The sequence below is a fragment of the Myotis daubentonii genome, chromosome 9, assembly GCF_963259705.1.
Source record: "Myotis daubentonii chromosome 9, mMyoDau2.1, whole genome shotgun sequence".
NCBI lineage: Eukaryota > Metazoa > Chordata > Mammalia > Chiroptera > Vespertilionidae > Myotis > Myotis daubentonii.
Window position 1 is genome coordinate 56,251,351 of NC_081848.1, and position 17,398 is coordinate 56,268,748.

Genomic DNA, 17,398 nt, shown 5'->3' on the forward strand with positions numbered 1-17,398 from the left:
GAATCCAAATCTCAGCACAAAACAAAACAAACACTTCACCCACGTTAGTTCTTTACTTCAAGCATAATGCTCTGTAAATCACATAATTCTCAAAGCATTAAACAAGAGTTAAGACAACACAGGTGACAATCCCAACAAGGACTACTGGCAAATAGGTCAACCTGGTCAGCTCTGCAAGCTCTCAAGAAGTCTCCAATTTGAGACAGGAACTGGTTTAATTTGGAATTTAGAAGAAGGTAACTCTGGTCCAATGTCAGCTTCTTAGTGACCTCTGTATTATATCTAAGAAATCTTATTATATTTCTTTTAAGACTATGTTGACCGATTAGCACAGCTGGTTTTGTTGGCTTGATTGAGGACTTTAAAAGACTTCAAATTACTATGAGAAGTCCTGTACAAAACTTACATTCAGCTAGAATAGTTTAAAACAAAAGCTTGGGAATACTAGGGGAAAAAAGCTCAAATCTAGCAAGCCTAAAGAATGTTTTACATATGTTTTAAAGAGAACACCAATGACAGAACTAGTCAGTCGTGCCAAGAGGCTAATCAACATAGAGGAAGAAAACAGAACTCTGATGTTAAATGGAAATGAGCTGTCTTAGAATCAATGTCCTCAGTGAAATTTTTCTCACTGAACATAACAATGAATTATCCTTAATCCAATCAGTATTTTAGTGCCTTCTATGTGACAGGCACTGGGAATTTGATGGGAAAATAAAAAGGAATTATTGGCCGCAAATTGCTTATAGTCTAGTCAGGGAGATAAGCAAGCAAGGAATAATAGTACAGAGTGATGTGTTACGACAGAGGAAGTCATACAGGAGGCAGGTAATTTAAACCTAGGAGGTGGGGGTAAACAAAAGTGATCTAGTAGAGGAATGGTATATGAAGGCAACAGAGGTGGGAGAAGTATGCTGGACTCTCACCCAGGACCACAGAAGTCTTTATCGGAGTTGCCGAGCATACATCTCTGAGTACCAGTGTTCATAGTCTTCTAGTTAGGATGAATCTATCCATGTCCTAAGTAAAATTTTTCTGAAGCTAATGGTGTTCAATGCTATTTCAGAAAGATAAGAACCTCCCAAAATGTCACAATTAGTAGATGACATAAAATATCTTTTTTCCTAGGGGCTAAGCACAGTTGATCTTTATGAACATCAAAGGATGAGGCCACTATTAAGTGTCAGCAACATACATAACCAGTTAATACCCCCATGCTAGTTTCTCTCTCACACATATAAACCACCACCTCATAGTTACAAGCAATTTTCCTTTTCTGAGGTTCTGAAAAGCTAACAATTCTACCAAAGCCTTCAAATTTTGATTTTGGGAAACAAATGCTATTTGGAGTGAACACTGGCAGGGAAGCATATAATGAAGTGAAGTCATTTTAGAGCCAGAACATAATGGGATACAAATACAATAATGAATAGGGTTATTTTAAGGATTAAATAACAATGAATATGAAGTGCTTAACTGTGTCTCATTGTTATCATTCAATAAATATTTTTCTAAAATAAATATTTTAATTGATTTCAGAGAGGAAGAGAGAAGGAGAGATAGAAACATGATGAGAGAGATCACTGATCAGCTGCCTCCTGCTTGCCCCGCACTGGGGATCAAGCCTGCAATCTGGGCATGTGGCCTCCTGGTTCATAGGTCAACCAATAAGCCATGCTGGCCAGGTCCATTCAATAAAAGTTGACTGTTAGTTGTCAAAAACGAGATTTGAACATAACACTTTTTAAAGCGTGAAAGTTACCCTAAAATAGATCAAAAGTGTTTTCATGCAGGAGACAGCCAATCAATCAATCAATGATTCTCTCATCACTGATGTTTCTATGTCCCTCTCCCTTACTCTCCAAAACCAATAAAAAAATGTATTTTTTAAAAAGTGTTTTGACTAATGATAATAGTGATATAGAAGTATATGATTTCTCAACTAGAAGATATTTATTTAAGTATGTACCCAAATTTCTGAGCTATTCCTTGATGCGGGGAACAAAATTCAAACTTTAATTTCTTTAAAATTATACCTAATAATATTGTTTAAATGTATAAAAATATTAAAACTGGAGAGGATGGGCAATAAATTGGTCTTTTAGTTAGTAATTTACTTAAACTAGTTCTAGATCATTTCGCAAAATTGAATTCCAGTAGTACCCTCTTCAATGTGGTCTCTTTCTAGAACGTTATGCTTCCAATGTCAATATAAAACTGAAAAAAATTTAGGGGAAAAATGTTGCTCAGGAGACTGCGTAAATTTCTGAAAAGGCTAGCTTTATCTTAAGTAGTCACCGCTATGTTATTTGAGCAAATAAACATGAATAATGAAATAAGAAATATTTGATTTTTAAAAGACATATGAGCAAGATTACATAGTCTTGGGTACTGGAGACAACAGAATTTAAGATGAATAATACCTAGAATTTTCATTAAAAGAGGTACTAAATTCTAAAACCAAACTTACTCTGGGAAGGCAGGAAAGGAAAAGTAAATGGGTTCAGAAAGTTCTTTCTATTAAATTTGCATTCAGTTTCTGAGTCAAGATACTCCTCAAGACAGAATGGATTAAAAAGGAAGAATAATTTTCAGCAGAAAAATTAAAGCTCATGTAATCTGACTTATAAGATAAATAAGTCTGGTTAATTATAATCTTAAGCAAAATTTATAAAATATAATCACAACTCAAAACAATGAAATCAATGCAGGTTTATTAAAATCAAACAAGTACAACCAATTCTCAATTATCCAGGGTGATTTTAAGAATTATTAAAAAAAAAAAATAGTTGAGATAATGTACACCAATTAGGGGAGAACTGGTATTGACTCTATGACCCCGTGCCTTTCCCTCAAAGTAAAATCATGAATTGGCTGTACTAAAGAGAAGAAAACTGAGAGCTAGATGTCCAATTGTGTATACCCAGAATAGCTGAATGTGAATGATTTAAGACTTTGTTTTTGATTCTTATCTACAACACTGACCCTGGAGTTGCAAAGGAAAGGAGAGTTCAGACTACCTTTCAAGTTTTATCTGCTTCCATAAATGACCAAATAAGGCTATTCTATGGCATGCATAATTTTTAAAAAATTCTAGCTCTACTCCAGCATTCTTTCTCCCCCATTTTGGAATGCAGCACACCAGAGTTAGATTTCTACCCACAAACGAAAGCCCAAATGCCAGTCTTTGGTGGGAATCTGTACATGCAGATGTGAGGCCTCAGAATATCTCCAAAAAATCCACTAACTTGACAAGCTAGAAAGCAAAGTGAAGTCATTAAAAACATTTTGTTAACAAGGTTTTCTGTCTTTTGTTTCTGAGTTTAAAAACCAAATCTCAATTCTACTTACTATTTGGTGGCCCTGTTGCCTGGTATGGTGGATAAGACGCTGAAACTGTAGGTCGAGAGAAGACTGGAGGTTCATCTCCAAACACCACAATCATGACCTGAATAAGCCCCAACAGGTCTGACTGAGGCTAAAAACAAAAAACAAATTTAAGTCAGCTACAGATTTAATTTTTGGCAAAAAGGAAGTCTGGCCATTTCTTACCAGTTTTCAACTCAGCTTGATAATTTTCTTTGCAGCACCCCCAAACACAAAATTTTCATTGAATTAATAGAGCTATGTGATTTTTTTTTTTACTTATTACTTATTTATGTGTAGCAAGTCTGCTGCTTCATGTATAGTATTCCCCACTTATCTAAGATTTCACGTCTGCAGTTTGTTACCCATGGTCCTAAATATTAAATGGAAACTACAGAAAAAGAAGTTCATGCTAGTTTTGCTGCAACACTTCAAACTGCAAAAGTTATGGCCACAGTGTGTGATAAAGTGGTTTAGTAAAGATGGAAAGGGCATTAAATTTGTGGGAGCCCTGACTCATAGCTTAGTTGGTTGCTGGTTTGATTCCTGGTCAGGGCACATGCCAGAGTTGCAGGCTCATCCCTGGTGAGGGGCATGCAGGTGGCAGCTGATTGATTTTTTTTTCTCCCTCTCCCCTCCTCTCTCTTTAAAAATCAATAAAAATGCCCTAGCTGGTTTGGCTCGGTGGATAGAGTGTCAGACTGCGGACTGAAGGGTCCCAGGTTCGGTTCCGGTCAAGGGTATGTACCTTGGTTGTGGGCACATCCCCAGTAGGGGGTGTGCAGGAGGCAGCTGATCGATGTTTCTAAATCTCTATCTCTCTCCCTTCCTCTCTGTAAAAAAATCAATAAAATATATTTTAAAAAATAAAAAAAATAAAAATCAATAAAAAAATCTTTAAAAATAAAATTTGTGGATAGAAGACATGAACAGAAAATGTGCTCCAACTGACGGTAACATGTTGCATCAGAAAGCACTGAGCCTCTCTGAACACTTCATCAAGGGATTCTCTGAAACAAGTGATCACGTTCACATAAATTGTATTATAGTATAGTGTTATAACTGTTAATCTCTTACTGTGCCTAATTTATAAATTAAACTTTATCATAAATATGTATGTATATGAAAAAAGCCACATGATATATGTACTTCGGTACTATCTGAAGTTTTAGGCATCTACTGGGGGTCTTGCAATGTAACCCCAATGGATAACAGGGGGCTACTGTATATTAAAAAAAGCAGTAACCAAAAGAATATACTGCAAAATTCAGGTAGTAGTATTATTCGTTTGACTCCATAGAGCTAACCAAAACATATCTCAAATGAACAAATTAAGTGTTCTGTTACAAATTCAGGAATGAACACAGCAGTAGTCACAAATATTAAGGCCTTTAAAAGATGATGTTACCTTGGAAACACATATTCTTAGATTAATTTTTATTAAAGATAGTATTATAAACTCTGAAATCATAAGCAGGCTATCTCAGAAATCACTTGACCAGAAATCAAACCCAAGACCCTTTGGTTCTTGGGCTGACGCTGTAACCACTAAGAAAAACTGGCCAGGGCTGGTTAGCTTTTTAGCATCTTGTCTTTGAAGCTTAGGAATCCAGCATATCCCTTAAGGGGAAAATGCAGATTATCTTGTTTATTTATTTATTTTTAATACATTTTTATTGATCTCAGAGAGGAAGGATGGGAGATAGAAACATCAATGATGAGAGCAAATCATTGATTGGCTGCCTCCAACTTGCCCCCTACTGGGAGTCGAACCCACAACCTGGGCATATGCCCTGACCAGAGTCGAACTATGACCTCCTGGTTCCTAGGTCGACATTCCGCCACTGAGCTATGCTGGCCGGGCCTGTTTATTTCTTTGTAACTTCCCCTTCTCCCAAATTTTGGTTCCTAAAGGACTGGCTGTGTTGGCATACAGAACAACAACTGTTGTCTTTTCAGCCTTGTGAAATGGCTAGAAACTCTGCAGGTTTCTTTGCCTCTCAGCGAAGGCCCTCTGCCCAGATTCTCAGCCTCTTACCCTGTGGCAAAAATTACTAAATACTCCCAGGGGAAATTGGCAGAATGTCGGCTTATCTCTTGCAGTTCTCTTCACTAGTGGATCTTGTCCCTTAAATCTTATTGCCTCAACAGTTTTCCAAAGCCTTAGAGATGTTGTTTGTACTTTGTGTTTTTTTCTAGTTATTTTGATAAGAACACTGGTCTGCCAGAGCTTTACCATCAGAGGTAGAAACAAAAGTTTCCTATTACTTCTTGAAAGAAACACTCTGAGTAATGAGATTTGAACAGTTAAACAAATATATGTCATCAGTATACTATTTTTTAAAATGCACTTCCTACTGTATGAATTCTACCTATTCTTAAAGGTTCAATTCAAGCAAATAAAAGTGACTGTGTGTATTCTGTAAATTACCAAGCTCTATACAAACATAAGATATACAGTCATGTGACACCTAACAACGGGGATACATTCTGAGAAATGCGTTGTTAGTGATTTCATCATTGTGTGAACATCACAGAGTGCACTTTCACAAACCTAGATGGAATAGCCTACTACTGTAATTGTATATGCTATACTTTTATATGACTAGCAACGTAGTAGGTTTGCTTATACCAACATGACCACAAACATGAGTTATGCATTGTGCTATAATGTTAGGATGTCTACATCACTGGACAATAGGAATTTCCAGCTCCATTATCTTATGTGACCACCATCGTATATGTGATCTGTTATTGGTTGAAATGTTGTCACAGGGTACATGACTATATTTGTTCTGGAGAGCCTTTTCTGATTACTCAGCTCAGCAATTGTGATCTTATATGAACTTATCTCCTCCCTGGAATCCTCTTTGAGTGTTAACAAAAAGTAGATGCCAGTACGTAAAATATATAAAATACAACAAATTCACAGAACACTGTTAATACTTACATGTTTCCATTCGTGTAGATAAGGAAGATATATTTTCCCATTTGCATCAACATGCTTTCCTGTTTTAATAGTCATTGAACTAGTAGGCTTAACAAAACAGATAGGGGGATTATATGGGTATGTGTCCAGCAGCCACAGGCATATTGGAATATTATATGTATTACCTGAGAGAGAAAGAAACTACAGTTACTCCATTTTTTATTATTTTTCAATAATGGCTTAGTAGACGAGCAAGAGAGAGCTATAAGTAAGTAACACTTTTTAAAAATCACAACAAATATTTTAATATTTCAAAGTTCTGTTTAAGATCAGTTTCTTAAATTTTCAGTTTGTAAAATACATCAGTAGGATTCAGTAGGTAATTGATCACTACTCTGCTAAGTGTGTGCTTGCTGCCCTAAAAGCATTCTTCATGAATTATCTTTCAACTCAATCCATTCGTTGCTACTTGACCCCCGACATTTCAGTTAATAATGTTCACTGAGAAGGGTCATACAAGGAAGACCATGGATTATGGTATCCTATCAGAAAGTGATAAAATTCTGTTGCCAAAGCTAACCCAACAAACAGATGCTGATTGGTGGCCACAAGTTGACCAATTCATATGGCATTTTCAGTGATAGTTATTCAATCAATGACGTCATCTTGTTCTCTTTGCTTTATGTAATAGAATCTCTTTCAGTTGAGAAATCTGACTTTAAAGCCTCTATTTTAGCCACTATACTGTGCAGCTACCACTGTTAGAAAAGTCTGAATGGGGTGGAATGCTGAACTAGGAGGCATGTAAGATTCTAGTTTTAAGATTCTCTGAATCTATGAAACGTCAGCACAAGGAGTCACTTATTGATATACTGTATGTTGGTAGGAAGGGAAAGAGTAAGCTGAAATAGTAGGTGCTGCTGCCAAATGAAGTTCAATTTCAACAGATGTTAAATCTCTACATCATCATGAAAATCATGAGGAAATAGGTTTAATTTACTTTTAACTCTTTGACAATATATTATGTGAATCAAAATGCATCTATACTGGAAACATAAATTACATAAGATACTTACCTCTATAAAGCACAGGAACTGTTCCAGTGAGGTTCATTAGTTCCCTGGAACTGCCATCATTAAAAACTGAAAGGAAAGAATAATGATTTAAACATGAGCATTGTAGATGTTCCCATTAAGTTATTCTTTCAGAAGTGCTGGTTAAAACTCATTATTACCCTTGAAATGCGTTAACTTGTTAAATGTATCATCCATTTTAACAAATAACAGAGTATCCTTTGTTGATTCACTCAATGTGACCAGTTTTTAAATGAGTAAAGAAAAGATGCTTTGAATTACTTGGAAAAATGAATATGAGTGCTATAATCACAGTAATTATGAGCTCTGCTTCCCCAACTAACACGATTATAAAATTACGTAAAAAACACTATGAACTAATACCATACTAAATGTTAAATATCATAAAATTTTAGATTCCCCATGTTTAGCCCAAACATAGCATCAAACCAGTTTTTAAAAAGAGTTTTCACAATGAAATATAGACACCTCTTAATACGAATATTTCTCATACCATGTCACACAAGTTTTTCTAACTATAATTGATTAAATAAGGCACACATAATTTGTATTATATTGGCTGCTATTATTTGTAATGATTTGGAATTACCTCTGTACCACATAGGGAAAAGGCTGTAATGGGAAGTACAAGAACAAAATACTGTTGACCTTTAGTTCTTTTACTTACTACTGACAATTACAAACTATGGTGTAATTTATTCTGATTTTGTGGTTTTGTTTTCTTTTTTTAAAAAAACACATCTTATTTAAATGATGACTTACTTTATTCTAAAAGCATATTGATGATAATGGTTTGGACATGGTCTGGCCATATAACGCTAATGTAAGGTTTGTTCAATGATGTTGGAGTCTTTGTTACTCTTTTAGCATGAAGTAAAAACTGTCACAGTAAAATTCTAGCTCCAGTCCCCCTCCATCCCACCCCACCCCATTGAAGCCAGTTTTAAATAAACTAATTTGGTAAGACAAGTTTTTTTTTTTGCAGATCTAGGTACCATTAGACAGTACGTGGACATGAAGTAGAATCGTGCCCTAAGTTTGAAAGAAAACTTGAAGTTCACGTCTTTGTTGTTCAGGAAACTCAGGACTGATTGTCCCTCTGTTGCCTCCCACCTCTCCTCAGCAGGATCCTAATGTTTTCAAAGCTCTAGGGGTGAGGGGAGTTTAGAGTGAGAGTCTCAGCTACAAATTCAGCTCCTTGTCCTCGGTGCCAAGGGTCTCCTAATGGACAGGAGCTCTTGGCCCTGGCACATAAGGTGTGGGGCCAAAAAGACTATTTTTAAAAAAGGAACAACTTTAGGCATTGTTATTTCTTACTTAAAACCCAACTTCACTCATCTCAATAACGAAACTGTCACCTACGCACGCTACAGAATTAAGCATATTTTAAAAATGTTTTCCTCATCTACAAAATGAGTGATGGTCCAGCATATAGTTGCTGAATGTCTTCCTAAGAATATTCAGAGATGCTGGGAGTAGGGAGGAATGTGTCAGTAGCTAATTAACTTTAGGATACCCTACAATATATTCTCTCCCCTCTTGGTGAGGTAGCATATTAAAGGCTCCGAGAAACATTGCAACACTGCTGCAAAGAAGCCCACTTAACTCTGTTTAATCTGTCACTACTCAAACTTAACCACAGAACCCAAACTCCCAGCAACATTCTTCACAACTATGGATAATGCTTTGGGAAATGATTAACTAAAACATCTTTAACATCCCCTCTAGGTCTAAATTTGCAGAGCTATATCTTAGAGTGCCCTTTTAACACTTAAAATAACTAAACAAATATAAGACATTATTATTAGATCTTGTAATTTTCTATCCCTCCAACACTTATATTAGGTGGAGGTTTAGTCCTACAATAGAAAAAAACAACAATCTTAAAAGGAAAATGAAAAACCTACAATAATTAACAAAAGGAGCAAACTCAAAGTAAGTGATTGATATTTTATTATGTAAACTCACCATAAGAATCCAATACAGGTTTGAGATCTTTGTATAATGTAATAACATTGATAGTTTCACGTACAGTTAGGTCTCTGTATTTGTACTGAAAAGCAAAATCACAAGAATTTAGTTTAAAACCAATGTACATATTTTACTGCTAGGTTAATTTTCTTAAAATCTTATTTTTTAATAGCACTCTTCTTAAAAGTATAATGGTTCTGACTAATCATTAACATTAAAGCCTGAAAAACTTAAAGTTATTTGTGTAAAGCAAGATGGACTAATGGTATAAATATACCTCCATAAATTGCTAAAATTACATAGGAGGGTATTAACTAAAAGTTATATTTAAGTTGGGAGCTAAGATAATGTTCAAAGGAAAAAGTGATCTGTAATATATAAAAAGATAATATAATGTTGTATGTCAACTGTACCTCAAAATAAAATAGGTCAAGACAGGTGCAGCAAAGTACTATGATGGGTGCAGGGTCCCCCAATCAGATAAAGAATCAAGAACCAGCCCGAACCAGTTTGGCTCAGTGGATAGAGCGTCGGCCTGTGGACTGAAAGGTCCCAGGTTCGATTCCGGTCAAGAGCATGTACTTTCGTTGCGGGCACATCCCCAGTAGGAGGTGTGCAGAAGGCAGCTGATCGATGTTTCTCTCTCATCGATGTTTCTAACTCTCTATCCCTCTCCCTTCCTCTCTGTGAAAAATCAATAAAATATATTTTTAAAAAATAAAGAATCAAGAACCATCACCTTGCCCTAGCTGGCTTGGCTCAGTGGATAGAGCGTCAGCCTGTGGACTTGAAGGGTCTCAGGTTCGATTCCAGAAAAGGGCACATACCTGGGTTGCGGGCTCCATCCCCAGTGGGGGGCGTGCAGGAGGCAGCCAATCAATTATTCTCTCTCATCACTGAATCTATCTCTATCTCTATCTCTGTTTCTATCTCTCTCTCCTTCTCCCTTCCTCTCTGAAATCAATAAAGAAATATATTATAAAAAAAAAAAAAAGAACCATCACCTGTGTCTAGGGTCCTGGCTATCAATTCCTACAGGAACCACACCCAACTGAAAGAATAACACCTGAAGCTAGTCCTCCACCAGAGTATGAAATTTCACAAATTGATGCTACTTACTATTCCTATCATCTATTTATTGGCTGGATAGAAAAGATGCTGGTACTCGGAATTAATATTAACACTGGTAGGAGACTCAGTTTTTCAGATATTGGGCCAAAAAACTAAAAGATAGGAAGAATGCCTTCTTCCACCTCTCCCCTACATTCTTTTTGTTTCTTAGGGTAAAGAGAGGTTAGACAGAGAGGGAGGCAGGTGCCTCTAGAGCAGCGGTTCTCAACCTGTGGGTCGCAACCCCTTTGGGGGTCGAATGACCCTTTCACAGGGGTCGCCTAAGACCATCGGAAGACACATATATAATTACATATTGTTTTTGTGATTAATCACTATGCTTTAATTATGTTCAATTTGTAACAATGAAAATACATCCTGCATATCAGATATTTATATTATGATTCATAACAGTAGCAAAATTACAGTTACGAAGTAGCAACGAAAATAATTTTATGGTTGGGGGGGGTCACCACAACATGAGGAACTGTATTAAAGGGTCGAGGGATTAGGAAGGTTGAGAACCACTGCTCTAGAGGAAGCCTAGAAATCTTAATTATGGTTTTAAAATTCAAAATCAATATCTGAATATTGTTGTCCATATATACTTAATACTATGTTATCAATTTAAAGATCAAAAATTGCATGGAAAAGACACTCTTCAGTCACATAGTATGTAAAACAACGTACTGTTTTTTAAAAAGTGATATATAAATGTTACAACATAGGTCTGGGCCACAATTTTCTAGGGCTCCCCAAAACTTTCTTGACAATTAAGAATAACTACTTTATCAAAAGAAAACCAAGAAGACTAGAAGATACTAGACAAACAAGAGAAGAAATATTTTGAAAACTGTCACTTTCCGCCCTAGCTGGTTTGGCTCAGTGGATAGAGCGTAGGCCTGTGGACTCAAGGGTCCCAGGTTCGAATCCGGTCAAGGGCATGTACCTTGGTTGTGGGCACATCCCCAGTAGGGGGTGTGCAGGAGGCAGCTGATCGATGTTTCTCTCTCATCGATGTTTCTAACTCTCTATCCCTCTCCCTTCCTCTCTGTAAAAAATCAATAAAATATATTTAAAAAAAAAACTGTCACTTTCTCTATAGAGGTTATGTTCTCTTCAACCAAAGACTACAGACGAAGAAAAAAAAATTTTTTTTTTCAAAGAAATAAGCTTATAAACGTAACTAGAGGCCCAGTGCACGAGATTCGTGCACTAGGGGGGTCCCTCAGCCCGGCCCGCACCCTCTTGCAGTCCAGGAGCCCTCAGGGGATGTCTGACTGATGGCTTAGGCCCACTCCCTGTCAGTCAGACATCCTTAGCGCTGCTGCGGAGGTGGGAAAGGCTCCTGCCACTGCTGCTGTGCAGTGCAACCACCAGAGGGCAGCTCCTATGTTGAGCATCTGCCCCCTGGTGTCAGTGGACATCATAGCAACCAGTCATTCTGCCGTTAAGCTGATTTGCATATTAGCCTTTTATTATATAGGATATTTTATTAATATTAAAAACTGTTTACATTACTTCAATGTCTATCATTCTTTTTTATTTACATCACTGTGTTTTTTTTCCCCAGGTCAGTTTTTTTATTGTTGCTGTTGTTAATCCTCATCCAAGGATATTTTTTTCCATTGATTTTTTTTTTTTTTTTTTTTTTAGAGAGTGGAAGGGAGTGGGAGAGTCTCAGAGAAATCAATGTGAGAGACACATCAGGACACCGGTGATTGAACCAGCAACTCAGGTACATGCCCTTGACTGGAATCGAACCTGGGACCCTTCAGTCGACAGGCCAACACTTTAACTACTGAGCTAAACCAGCTAGGATCTATCATTCTTTTTTTTTTTTTCTATCATTCTTGCTCTGACAAATATCCAAAGCTAACCCAGTGAATTACACAAGAATCAACTCTCAATTACTTCACATCTTATTCCAATTAGGTTTGGTAAATATAAGGGGGGAAAACAAACGCCCAGTATACGCTGGTATCAGGTGCCATATTTGAAGTAATTACCAAAATAATTCATAGCTTTAATAGACAAAATCCCTGGTGTGTTTTTTTTTTAAAGAAAATTTACACTAGTCTCGAACTGTGAGGATTATAAATTAAGTTCAAAGCAAATAAATTCATATTATAAGCACACAATTAAAGATATTTACTTTTATGGCCAATAAACATGAAAAGATGCTCAATGTTACTAATCATCAGAGAAATGCAAATTAAAACCATAATGAGATATCACCTCACACCTGTCAGAATGACTATAATCAATAAATCATTAAGTGGTGGGGAGGATGTGGATAAAGTGGAATTCTGATGCACTGCTGGTGGGAATGCAGATTGGTGCAGCTACTGTGGGAAAACAGGAGGTTCCTCAAAAAAATAAACAGTGGAATTGCTTTATGACCCAACAATTCCACTTCTGGGTATATATCCGAAGAAACCAAAAACACTAATTCAAAAGAATATATGCACCCCTATGTTCATTGCAATGTTAATTACAATAATCAAGGTATGGCCCTAGCCCAGTGATGGCGAACCTATGACACGCGTGTCAGTGGTGACACGCGAACTCATTTTTTTGGTTGATTTTTCTTTGTTAAATGGCATTTAAATATATAAAATAAATATCAAAAATATAAGTCTTTGTTGTACTATGGTTGCAAATATCAAAAAATGTCTATATGTGGCACGGCACCAGAGTTAAGTTAGGGTTTTTCAAAATGCTGACATGCCGAGCTCAAAAGGTTCGCCATCACTGCCCTAGCCGGTTTGGCTCAGTGGATAGAGCTTTGGCCTGAGGACTGAAGGGTCCCAGGTTCGATTCTGGTCAAGGGCATGTACCTTGGTTGCGGGTACATCCCCAGTAGAGGGTGTGCAGGAGGAAGCTGATCAATGATTCTCTCTCATCACTGATGTTTCGATCTCTCCCTTTCCCTTCTCTGAAATCAGTGAAAATATATTTTTAAAAAAGATATGAAAGCAACCCAAGTGTCCATCAATAGACAAGTGGATAAACAAGATATAGTGAATAAACGCAATGGAATATTACTCAGTCATAAAAAAGAATGAAATCTTACCATTTGTGACAGCATGAATGGACCTAGAGGACATTAATGCTAAGTGAAATAAGTCAGACAGAGAAATACAAATACTATATGATTTCACTTTTTATATGGAATCTAAAGAACAAAACAAACAAACAAACAAAATAGAAACAGACTCATAGATACAGAGAACAGACTGATGGCTACCAGCGGTGAGGGGGCTGGGAGGCTGGATGAAAGAGGTGAAGGATTAAAAAGTACAAACTGGTAGTCACAAAACTGTCATGGGATGTCAAATGCAGCGTAAAGAACACACCCAATAATACTGTAACGACTATGTATGGCGCCCGGTGGAAATACCTGAGGGAACACTTTGCAAAGTATCTGCTTATCTAACCACTATGCTGTGCACCTGAAACTGATACAAAATAATAAAGAATGTGAACTGCAATTGAAAAACAAGATTTAAAACGTAAATGAAAAGATAGTTGCTCTGAGCAAACCAAAGCCCCTGAGATGGTAATGCAATTCTCTCTATTTCACCCGAGGTAGGGAGAGACTGGTATTTTGGCTCCTCTGGGCGTTTTTGCCTAAATGGAGCCTGTTCACCAAGTCACTGCTCCCCCGCGGGTCGGGGCCGGAGCTGTGTGAGGAATACAAAGCAGGGAGACACAATCTCCGGGGCTTCGAGGGACGGGCCAGAGCTGACGATCCCTACACTGGAGTGCAGGGCTGCCCCAGATCGACAATTAAATACAACCTTCTCTTCGTGTCTATAAAAACGAAAACGAAAACTGTTCTGCCCCACAGACTGCTCCGAACTCAACCCAAAGAGAAGGGGGCGGGCCGCAGGTGGCAGACGGCCTCCACCCCGCGCCTTTGTTGACAGCCGCCGCCCCCCACCCTCTCCGGCCCGGCATCGGGAACGGGCACCAGGCGACCGGAACCTCTGGGTCCGGGCCGCACAGGCGCCCGAGGACCACACCGGGGTCCCGGCCGGTGGGCCGGGCAGGCTCGCTGGACTGGTCGGGCCATGCCGGCCGGGCGCGGAAGGCGGCGGTGGGCGCGCGCCGGGGCGAGCGCGTCGCGGCCTCACCTTGGACACCATCTTCTTGAGCTGGCTCTCCGACACGGCCATGGCGGCCACCGCGCCGCTCCGTCCCCGCAGGCAGAGGGTCAGCCGCGCCGGGGCCGCCCAGCCCGCCCCACAGCACTGAGCACCAAGCAGTCAGCCCCCCGCCGCCCCGCCCCTAACTACAGGAAGTCGGCCGCCACGACATTCTTTCCGCTTCCGTTACGTCACTTCCGAGGTCAGCGCTGAAGCTGGGTGGTTCCCGCCCACCCGCTGCTCAGGTGCGGCTGGTAGCGCCCGTGTTGTGCGGCCGCTGGTGCCGAGGGTCGCGACCCGGGGCTGGGGAGATCTGCAGGTGTTTCGCAGTTGCCCTCAGACTTGGGGAGCAGGTGCAGGGAGGACAAGTACTGAAGGTCTTGCCAACGAGCTTTAATGGCTGATTCATCGAAAGGGAGGGCACTGGACTGGGCGCCAGACAACTGCCACTGACTTGCCCTTGCGATAATAGCAATGCACTTCGGGCTTGGGCCGAGGCTTTTCACCGTCTAACACGGGCGGCTTGCATTACGTGATGCCCCGCGTCTCAGGGTGTGTGTTTGTCTGAAGTTTGTAAGTTCTTATACTGCATTCCCAAGGGCCACGTGCAGATTCCTCCTTCACAGGAAGCCTGGCAGTAATTTCTTCAGGAAACCATTCCCCTGGGTCAGAACTTCTCAGTGCCCAGACCTCAATGCTAATACAGGCTGCATTTTACTTTGCACTACATTTGTATCCTAACCTGTCCACTGTCAAAGTCCAAGTCTTTGAGGGCAGGCTTGTCTTCAGATGCTCATTGCCTTGTACAGCACAAGAGTACTTGATCTTGATTGAATTTCTACTTCGGATAAAAGTTGTTCATAGTCATATTAGTCACTGAACATTGCCAGTTTTATAAGTATAATGTTATTCAAGATATTGTAAACTGCAGTATGGTAATTTGGATGATTCAGCCTAATGCTAACAAGGAACAGGTTGTGGTATTAATTCCCTTCCAAGTTGGCACTTAAGTGAAGGCCACATACACAAAGGGTATAATCAAAACCACGTGAAAGCATCATTATAAATTGTTGCATGCAAACACAAAAACTATATTGCTTCTAAAACTATGGACACCATACGTTAGTAAAGCAACAGTTTGTCAAAGGAAACTATAAGGCAGTCTATCTTGCCACTGCACCTCTTTTAAGTCACTTAAAAGCAATCTGGTTTTCAAACAGCTTAGGAGTACCTTCACTTAGGCAGGGGTAGAGAACGTCCAGCCCATCCGTGGGCTGTACAACCCTTGAGAAATCATTTGGTCTGGCCCTGCCAAGGAATTAGGGGTGAGTAAATTAAATGTCTGACCAAATATAGTAGGCAAATTTTTAAGTTGATAATTTTGCATGACCTCGAAAGATGTTATAAATATCCAAATGGCTCTTGGCAGAAAAAAGTTTCCCCACACCTAATTTAGAGCAACTATGTTTTTATTAATTAGGGGAGCGCAATTAATAAAAAGTTTTCTTGCTAAAAATATTTTTTTTAAGTTTGCAAACAATTAACAAAATCCAGTCTCTTCATTTTGCACTTAAGCCACTTAAAATGAAATAACTAAATATCTTGGGGACTATAGGATTATATGAAAGGATCTTTCTCTTCAATCTGAATAAATTTCCTTCCACTCAATAAATTAAACATCTAACGGTAATTTTAAAGTCAAAGTTTATTTTTTCATAATTTTTGACATTTAAGGAAAATCGCAATGTAAAATTGGAAAAATAAAATATTTATTTCTGCTACAATATCAAAGAATCATTTTAATCCAAGCATCACTAAAACTTAGAACAAGAGACATTGCATGATTTTGGAAAAATAAAAAAGTGAAACGTAATAGCAGCATTACAAATGTCAAATTATTACCAAATCATAGTGAGATGGTGGTAGTACTGCTTCTTGACTTGTATATGGAATTTACAACATAACTGATAATATTCAACATTCAAGGAACTGTCTGATAGAATTACTTCTACGCTGTGGGCTTCTGTAGAGCAAAGGCTGTTTCTCATCTTTGAATATTCAGATTCTAACATAGTACTTGGAATAATAATAGGTGCTCAATAAATATCTGTTGTATTGTCATGTTTCTATAATTAATGTAGCAAATTCTTGGCAATTCATCTATAATACAGTATCTTGTGGTTAGGTTTATGTTTTAGAGCATAGTAGACAGTAAAATTATCTAATTTCTCATTAGATATCTGATATTAGAAAAGGCTAGTTGTATTTCTAAAAAATGTAAGAATCGTTCTTTCAGTTTTACGTTCCTATCTCATACAAATGGACAATGAGGATACATTGTTAGAGTAACACCAAAATAATCTACCCATCTAGTGAACTTACACCAGAACTAATGCTCATCTCTTTCAAATGTCCAAGGTTTTTATACTAGTTAATTCTGGTGGGAATCTTTCCAAGCATATTACTTTCCTACTTTTTAAACACAGGATATAATATAAACAATTATATACTGAATATACTCTTATCTTTTCTTAATGATTTAAGCTCATCATTATAAACTTTGTTGTACTAAATCAGCATTAGATGGATGGTTTCCTCTCTATCTAGAATGTGTCTGTCCTTTAAACCATTGGGCTCCTATCTCTCTGACCATTTATTTATGATATGCTTTCAAAGCACCTGGACTTCTTCGCAGAACTTATTACATTTTCAATTGTATATTTATTTGTGACATTTGATCACTGTGTATGCCATACTAGATTATAAGGACCTTAAGG

The 17,398-nt window shown here is 38.2% G+C and overlaps 1 protein-coding gene across 1 annotated transcript in view; it reads right to left on the bottom strand.

Annotated features, from left to right (window-relative positions):
• TSG101 (tumor susceptibility 101) overlaps nt 1–14,772 on the bottom strand; it is a 29,130-nt gene extending 14,358 nt beyond the window's left edge. Inside the window, exons 1-5 of the mRNA XM_059709098.1 lie at nt 14,610–14,772; nt 9,358–9,442; nt 7,372–7,437; nt 6,317–6,480; nt 3,352–3,478 (exon numbers count right to left, since the gene is read on the bottom strand). Of these exons, the coding sequence (XP_059565081.1) occupies nt 3,352–3,478; nt 6,317–6,480; nt 7,372–7,437; nt 9,358–9,442; nt 14,610–14,651 (484 nt within the window). The 5' untranslated portion in view covers nt 14,652–14,772. The remainder of the gene's footprint in view (nt 1–3,351; nt 3,479–6,316; nt 6,481–7,371; nt 7,438–9,357; nt 9,443–14,609) is intronic.
• Nucleotides 14,773–17,398: the final 2,626 nt, after the last annotated feature.